The sequence below is a fragment of the Triticum dicoccoides genome, chromosome 2B (assembly GCF_002162155.2).
Source record: "Triticum dicoccoides isolate Atlit2015 ecotype Zavitan chromosome 2B, WEW_v2.0, whole genome shotgun sequence".
NCBI lineage: Eukaryota > Viridiplantae > Streptophyta > Magnoliopsida > Poales > Poaceae > Triticum > Triticum dicoccoides.
This window is the reverse complement of record NC_041383.1, coordinates 599,774,518-599,783,279: the sequence shown is the minus strand read 5'-3', so window position 1 is coordinate 599,783,279 and position 8,762 is coordinate 599,774,518. Positions and strand designations below refer to the sequence as shown.

At 48.5% G+C, this 8,762-nt stretch overlaps 1 protein-coding gene and 1 long non-coding RNA gene across 3 annotated transcripts; one reads left to right on the top strand and one right to left on the bottom strand.

Moving 5' to 3' along the window:
- Window positions 1-5,395: 5,395 nt before the first annotated feature.
- LOC119365108 lies at window positions 5,396-5,866 on the top strand. 2 transcript variants are annotated; one of them, XR_005175318.1, is made up of 2 exons: window positions 5,396-5,536; window positions 5,655-5,866. It is a non-coding gene; the product is annotated as an uncharacterized LOC119365108 (long non-coding RNA). The 2 variants fall into 2 exon arrangements; XR_005175317.1 differs by having other exon boundaries at window positions 5,396-5,540.
- A 487-nt stretch (window positions 5,867-6,353) lies between these two features.
- LOC119368092 (probable cysteine-rich repeat secretory protein 6) lies at window positions 6,354-7,821 on the bottom strand. The gene is made up of 3 exons (XM_037633442.1): window positions 7,077-7,821; window positions 6,872-7,007; window positions 6,354-6,789 (listed from the first exon to the last, which is right to left on the bottom strand). Exons 1-2 carry the CDS (start codon window positions 7,819-7,821, stop codon window positions 6,889-6,891), a joined length of 864 nt encoding a protein of 287 aa, XP_037489339.1. The 3' UTR covers window positions 6,354-6,789; window positions 6,872-6,888.
- Window positions 7,822-8,762: the final 941 nt, after the last annotated feature.

Below are 8,762 nucleotides of genomic sequence, written 5' to 3'. Positions count from 1 at the left end.
ACCGTTGCTTCGCTATGTTACCGCTTTGCTCAGCCCTCTTATAGCATTGCTAGTTGCAGGTGAAGTTGAAGATTGCTCCATGGTGGACAGGATTTTGGTTGGGGATATCACAATATCTCTTATATTATTAATGCATCTATATACTTGGTAAAGGGTGGAAGACTCGGCCTTATGCCTGGTGTTTTGTTCCACTCTTGCCGCCCTAGTTTCCGTCATACCGGTGTTATGTTCCCGGATTTTGCGTTCCTTACGCGGTTGGGTGATTTATGGGACCCCCTTGATAGTTCGCTTTGAATAAAACTCCTCCAGTAAGGCCCAACCTTGGTTTTACCATTTGCTTCACCACCACCGATACCTTTCCCTTGGGTCGGCCAACCCGAGGGTCATCTTTATTTTAGCCCCCCCCCAGGCCAGTGCTAGTCTAAGTGTTGGTTCGAACTGAGCTGCCTGCGGGGCCACCTCGGGGCAACTTGAGGGTTGGTTTTACTCGTAGCTAGTCTTATCCGGTGTTTCCCTGAGAACGAGATATGTGCAGCTCCTATCGGGATTTGTCGGCGCATCGGGCGGCTTTGCTGGTCTTGTTTTACCATTGTCAAAAAGTCTTGTAAACCGGGATTCCGAGTCTGATCGGGTCTTCCTGGGAGAAGGTATATCCTTCGTTGATCGTGAGAGCTTATCATGGGCTAAGTTGGGACACCCCTGCAGGGTATAATCTTTTGAAAGCCGTGCCTGTGGTTATAGGCAGATGGGAATTTGTTAATGTCCGGTTGTAGATAACTTGACACCAGATCCGAATTAAAACGCATCAACCGTGTGTGTAGCCGTGATGGTCTCTTTTCGGCGGAGTCCGGGAAGTGAACACGGTTTCTGGGTTATGTTTGACGTAAGTAGGAGTTCAGGATCACTTCTTGATCATTGCTAGTTTCACGACCGTTCCTTTTGCTCTCTTCTCGCTCTTATTTGCATATGTTAGCCACCATATATGCTTAGTCGCTGCTGCAACCTCACCACTTTACCCCTTCCTTTCCTTTTAAGCTTTGCTAGTCTTAATACCCATGATAATGGGATTGCTGAGTCCTCGTGGCTCACAGATTACTACAACAACAGTTGCAGGTACAGGTTATGCGATGATCATGACGCGAGAGCGATGTTTGCTTGTTTTCGAGTTCTTCTTCTGCTTCTTCTTCGATCAGGGGATAGGTTCCAGGTCAGCAGCCTGGGCTAGCAGGGTGGATGTCGTTTGAGTTTCTGTTTGTGTTTCATCCGTAGTCGGATGGTGCTCTGTTGTATTGTGATGTTGTATTCGTGTGGCATTGTATGCCTTATGTATGTATCCCCATCTATTATGTAATGTTGATGTAATGATATCCACCTTGCAAAAGCGTTTCAATATGCGGGTCTATCCTAGTGGGACCTTCGAGTTCCTTTTGAATAGGGTCGCATATTGGGCGTGACACATTCTCTGTGGCTATGGCACGTCCCGGGCAGCCCGTCGGCACGCTCCAGCGGTAAAAGATCTCGTTGCCACCGCACATTATATCCTGCCCCCGCCAAGGGTATTTTGGTCTTTTTCGCTTCCAGGGGATGCGTGTCGTGCGGCGGTTCGCTCGTGCGGCTATGGGGTGGGGGAGGGTGGCGGCCCATCCTTTCGTCCTCTCATTTGTCCGGTTCCCACCTCCTCCTCTCCCTGTCTCGATCTCCTCTGTGAACCCACGCTCGCACGCTCGCCCTCTCGCCTCCGCCTCTGCTCATCCTCGCGCCGCCGCCTCCGCCTGTGCTTGCCCTCGCGCTGCCGCCACCGCCTCTGTCTCTGCTCGCCCTCGCGCCGCCGCCTCCGCCTCTGCTCGCCCTCGCGTTGTCGGGCCGTTTCCTCCTCCACGCCCCCTTGGTGCTCATCAGGAAAAGCGCGGCTCGGCGCCGGCCCTCGTGAGTGAGGTAGGACGCGCGCAGGAGGGAGCGGCGAAGCAAGGTGGGGTCGGTCGAGGTGAGTTGCCTTTCCTCTTCGCGTGTTAGTTTTCCACGTTGTTCTTAGTTGATTTGTGATCTTGTTTGCATGCAGGTCTCTGTCGATCTGCTGTTGTGGTCATCGATTTGCAGGTATATGTGTATGTATGTGCTCTTGTTGGCTGCTAGCTTCTCCTCACCTCTGATTTCCCCTTGTTTTCCTCGCAGATTCGTCGGGTGTTGCCGATGCCTCCTTTGATCTGACCCGGTTGCGTCTTCGTTCATGGATCTGAGGTTAACCCCTCTTCTTCTCCTCCTTTTGTCCTCTCGTATTAGAGTGCTAGGTATACGGCGGCATGGCCAAGTGTTGTGTGTTTGGCCAGCATGGGCCATTTGTTGTTTGTCCTGCATCTGGTAAAGGCCAAAGGTCTTTTCCTCTTTGTCTGGTCTGGTAGTGCCTGCAATTGGTGCTTCTCCCTTGGTGGAGGCAAATTTGGCAATTTTGACCTATGGATGAAATCATTTCACAAAATGAACTTCCTTTAAAAAAAATTCACTCAGCTGACCTTTTTGAGTAACGCCCGACACGGAGGCGCCACACTACACTGTGCAACGCCTGACTGACAGGCGCTACACGCCTGGCCAGCGTCGCACCCTAAACTGCGTAAAAATTACTAAGTAAATGTGCAGCGCCTAAGAGCTAGGCGCCACACTATATTGTGCAGGGCCTAGACTCCGGGCGTTGCACTATACGTATTGACTAGATCCTGCACAGCTGCGCTGCACTGCACGTACGTCGCCTCAAGCCAGCGCAAGGAACTTCGCCTCCATCTCCATGCATCGCATGCAGCAGCTGGGTATCACGTCTTTTCAGATAGGCCGGAACGGATACACGCGCAGCAGCCCTCTCTTTACTCCCTGTACGTTGCAACAGCTGCATCAAGGATTGGATGGATGGAATAGCAGTGCATGCAGCTGCACCTGCTGCGGCAAGCAGCTTTCTTGTCTCGTTGGAGTACTACTACTAGTGCTAGCAGTTTTGTAGCCCTGTGTTTGCTGCGCGCCTGCAAGCAGCGGCAACTGCATAGTGCAACGCCTAGGGTCTAGGCGCTACACTGTATAGTGTGGCGCCTAGCTCTTAGGCGTTGCACATTGACTTAGTAATTTTTCGGCAGTCCGGGATGCTACGCTGGTCAGGCGTGTAGCGCCTGCCAGTCAGGCGTTACACAGTGTAGTGTGACGCCTTCGTGTCGGGCGCCATTCAAAAAGGTCAGCTGAGTGAATTTCTTTTAAAAAGAGTTTATTTTGTGAAATGATTTTATCCACAGGTTAAAATTGTCAAATTTGCCCTTGGTGGAGTATTTGTGTTTTGTTGCTTTTAGTCTAGCTAGGTTCCAAGGAAGGGGACATTTAGGCTTTTCTTATTTTGCTGGTACGAGGAGACATGGCCGGAAGCACCAGCGAACCACACCAATAGTATCTCTCGTTAGCTCACAAACATCTTTGTGAAGTACTACCTCCGTAGTATACTCTACTTTCAATCTTGTACTCGTAACCTATTTTGTCCTTCCCTTCTTCACAGTTTGGGAGAGATACAACAGAGAAGACCACCAGAGAAACGGTCGTCCCGGACCCAGACTATCATCGCTATACTTGGTGAGCTCTAGAGGTAGTATATATAACATCTCTCTTCTCTAGAAATGTACTTCTATGTCAAACTGAAAAAAGATATATGTTGTCTGGTAGGCTGGTAATATGTCCATCCATTAACCACTATTTTTTCGTAATGCAGGGATATCTGGTGTGTCTGCATATGCATAAAATCTTCTTGCCGCTGCACCTGTAGACCTACTGGGGCTGCTTCTCTTGTTTCATGATTTGACGGAGAGCTCATTTCATGTTTTGGATCTCTTGCCAGGTTTGTTTATGTCTTGGATTGGAGCAGCGACGCAAGTAGGGAGAGGTCGTTGCCTAGACTGTTTCTCCTCTCATCATCGTGGCTTGCAGGTCACCACTGTCACAAATGTTACTTTTCATTTACATTCACATGATGTTGTAGTGTTCCAGGCATGAAAACGACAAAATATTGTGGCCGGCTGCCACCGACCGACTCGAGCTCGCTTCAGCCTCCTCCTACGATCCTGCAGCTACTACCTCCCCAAGCAAAGTCAACCTACAGCAACAAGGTGAGCCTCTTACCCTGCAATTTTTATTGTCTTTTTTCTGCACTGAATGCTTGCTCCTTGCTTTTTTACTTTGTAGTGTTTCTTTTCTACTGAACCGTGAAATTGGCGTGTATGATTTCTAGAAGCTATCTCTCTTTTATGCACTAATTGACTTTGTGTTAGCATTTGGTTTCGAAAAATGTCATTGTACAACCTGACCAATTCTTGGTGCTAATTGTTTCATCCTTTCGTATTTTAAGTTTGCGAATTTAAGGCTCTACCATCATACAAAGGCAAACATTCATGTGGATTTGGATTAAGTGCACCTCCTTTTCATTATTCCAATTAATGAGTGCTCACAGAAAAGGATACGATGCTAAGATTTGCCATAATAGATTCTTGACTTGCCATAAATTCAAATAAGGATTGAATATATTTGTAGTTAAACCATTCTTGCTCAGGTTTCAGATTTCTCAATCCATATTTATCAATTCTTGACAGGTTATTCAGTAATCTCGCACATGTTCGTTTTCACTATATATCATCAGTATTAAAGTTCATACATGATATGTTATATTCTCGGCTTTAGAACATTAAAGTTCGTACATGATACCTTATCATCAGTAGTAAAGTTCATACAGTGTTCTCCTGCTTAGTCTAAATCAGATAGGGACTTTAAACATGATCAGTTTAGATAATGACAGGCATCCTCAAGTACATGTAAAACCATGGTATCCTCAAGCCATGGTTGGGGAAGGATAAAATTAGAAAAGGAAAAGAGGGTCCTAACATGTTTAGTACCATCTTATGGGTTGTTTTGAGGTCGCAGATCTGTAGCATACTAACATATGTTCTGCTATCTTTCCTACTTTTCTGTTAATTTGTGCTCTGAATATGATCATGTGACCTGCTTTCTTCAGTTCATTTGCTTCAGATCATGTGGCCTGCTTTCTTTTCTTCTCCATACAAGCTACATGTTACGGTTACATACATGTGGGAGCAGATTAAATCTGTCCATTCAATTGTAGTCATAATTTTCTTAAATGGATTTATTTCAAGGCCTGTTATGTATTGTTCACATCTTCTGCCTTTCAAGTGTGTTGGTAGCACACCTTTTATTATTAACCAACACATGTATTGTTCATGTCTTCTGCATTGTTCATTGAGCACAAAGGTATCACTATTTAGGTAATTTGTATGATGGGTAATAGGACTGTATGACTGCTAACCAATTTATCCTTTTAACAGAACATGGTTTGATGAAAGGAGGGTGATGGATGCTGGATTGTGTCATGTTGGCAGGGTGATGGATGTACCATGGGGCAAGTCTGTCTGCTGAATGGTGTGGACGGAAGAGCGACAATAATTATGGGGTTGGTCAAAGGTTGAAAGAAATCTCTTATGTGTCTTCGGTCTCGACACCACGTGTAGGTAGCCGTTATTGATAATACAAACTTTGAAAAGTTTGTTTCAAGGTTCATAACTCTGTTGTCAATGGGGAAAATGTTATCTGTTTCAAGTGACAAAACAAACTACTCATAGCAGGTTCATGTGATGTGGCGTATAAAAGGTCGAATGTCAAGACGATCAGGTGAATGTATCCAAAAATATTCTTTTGTGGAACTATATATGTTCTTTGTCTCACACTGCTGTTGTGGCTTTCTTTTCTTGTATGAAAAGTACACTATCTATCTAAACTTGATGTGGATTGATCGACCTTGCTCGCTTTTGGCACAAGTATATATTTCCATTTCCTATGAACTTCCAGATGAATTTTTCTACTGACAAAATTCCTCGTGTTTTCTTTGCATTTGAAAAATGTGATTGCCTTGCCTTATGCCATGACTTTGACATCCCATACCAACTAGCAACAGTATCGTGCTTTGTTTAAATGCTGGGACAACACGTTCAGCCAGGCACCATGCGCCAAGGCGCGTTTCCGATCTAGTACATACAAAAGCAAGATTCATTTAGCATGGCACAAGCATGCATGGCAAGCTGCCCACGTACGTGCACATGCACGTGCATGAAAATCTTGGTGCAAGTAACACGTCCTGGCCACATGCACATAGGCTAGATGTAGTAGTCTAGCTTTGTACGTGTGTATTCGGATGTCTCGGCCTGCCGGCAAGCTCATGTGCGTACATACCTGAATACCCGCGACTATGCACACTTTTCTTTTCCGCATGAGAGAAATTCATACTCTTTCTCTTCCCTTCTCCCAGAGAGCACATTAAGATTTTTCTCGTCTCAAACAGCATGAAAATACCTGAATTAGGTTTCCACACATACATAGGAGATCAACATCTGCTAAAGATCGAGAGCTAGCTAGCTAGGTAGGCAACTACAGAGAAGAGATCAACATCTGCTAAAGATCTTATAAAGATCAGCATTAGGATTCCACACACACAATAGGATCGCGCCAAACGACGGGGTTCCACAATCACGTACAGTAGAAGATTAGTGGAAGATCACGGAACAGAGCAGTAGTAAAATGGAGTACCAAGCATCCAAATTCATAGGACAGATCAACATAACAGTAACAGTAGTATAAAATGGCGCTGGCTGGCTAGCCGGAGCCGGACCAACTTCCTCCAGCGCCCTCATGTCTTGCTTTGCTTTTATTCAGTCTGCTTCTTTCTTCTCCCGGTAAGATCATGGCTTCCCTTCCCTTCCGCCGCTGGAGATAAAGATAGATATGTCAAGAACTCAAGATTGCGGGTGTGTTTTACCAATAACGAGGCGGAGACGTAGGTACATACCTGGTGCTGCAGCTGCATCAATTCCCGGCCTTTCTCATCACCAGGCTGCAGAGATGAGCTACCAGCGCGAGGATAGCTCCGACAACGATGGTGCAGATGAACACAGTCAGGAAGATGTGATCCTTTACGATCCTCCCTGCAGCGCAGCGCGTCACAAGTTAGAGACGGAATCGCCATGGAATTTACCGACCGGAGTAATACTCACGAATCTTCTCTCTCAGCGGCGGTGCCGATATCTCGAGACGGAGGTAGCAGTCTGGGCCCAGAACCGCGGCCACGCTTCCTTGCACGGCGTCGGCGGTGAGCCCCCAGCTCGTGGCCATCTGCAGCACCGCATCACTCAGGCACAGGTCGCACCCCGCCGGGGCGCGGTCCGGCGCGCACTGTGCCAGCACGCGCACCTTGTCGCCGTTGCTCGCCGTGGCAGTCGCGTCGGCGGCGGGCACCCGGCCGTTCGCGGATTGCGGGACCAGGGGCAGCGCCACGGCCAAGAAGTGCAGCACGTCGATGTCGTCGATGCCCGGGACGGAGTCGTCGGAGAAGGTGAGGGCACCGATGTCGATGCCGTCGGAGGAAACGTTGGTGTCGGCGTAGCCCAGGAAGCAGCCGTCGTTCAGGAAGACCGCGCGCCGGCTCGCTTTGCCGCACTGGTCGGCGATCTTCCCGCCGGCGTCGGACAGGCAGTGGAGGCACGGGCCGGGCGCGGGGTCGCCGAAGCAGAGGCCACGGGCGAACGCGCCGCGGGTCCGCATGGAGGCGAAGCCCGTCGGTGCGGCGGCGGAGGGGAGGTCGTCGAGGAGCGAGAGAAGACTGCGGTGGAACGCGCCCCTGCCGTTGGGGTGGGGCGTCGGCGGCGGGTAGCACCTTGTCACGATGACCTTGGAGGTGCCAGTGACCGCCGTCATGGCAACGAGGGAGAGGAGGAGGAGGCGGCGGCGGGAGAGCGCCATGGGAATAGGCAACTCCGGGAAGGTAGTGGTGGACACTCGGAGGAGGAGGAGGAGCCGAGGAGAGTCTCGCGGCGCTAGAACGAACTAGTGTAGCGCGAGCTCGCGTCTGGTAGTTAATGTATGTCAGGCAGCTCGCATCGGATGCTTTCCCGCGGCATAGATTTGGAAAGGGCGATTGGCTACGCATTTCCTGCATGGCCATTCCAAGCAAGAACACAACACCGCCCCTCATCAAGCTGCACCCGCACTGATTGTATCTGAGCTAGTAAGAACGGGCTCTGCTAAGTGGAAAGAAGCACCGGCAGCGCTGCATGGTTTTGCCTCATCCGCACTACAGGAAAATTCCGTTTTCCCGTGTGTTAGGCTATAAGCCGAGAGCTATATTTCAGGTACTCGGCTTATATGCATCTAAGCCGTGTCTAGGCAAAAAAGCATCCGGCAAATGCAAAGGACTCGGCTTATAGCCATCTATAAGCCGAGTGTAGAAAAAAAGCCCTCGGCTTATAGTGAGCACACGGTATCTATAGAAAAAAGCACTCGGCTTCCAGCTGACACTCAGCAAAGACATCTGCCACGTGTCTACAACGGAGGTAGCTGACGGCGCCGTCACAGATCATCCTATAAGCCGTGTGCCGCGGGATAGCACTCGGCTTATACAGTACATAAGCCGTGTGCCCTGAGATAACACTCGGCTTATACAGTACATAAGTCGTGTGCCGTATGATAGCACTCGGCTATGTTGGCAACCCATGAAATTTATGGAAAATTGGTTTAAAATAATTTTCATTGCATTTATCTTAACTATTTATTGTTATTTCTTTCTCACCCAATTTCTCCCGACTAGTTTTATGGGTCTTATTTTTGAAACTCCCAATTTAACGCCGCTTTATGATCACATGCAAAAGTAACTAGTGTACTCTTCTGACCCCCTAGGTTACCCA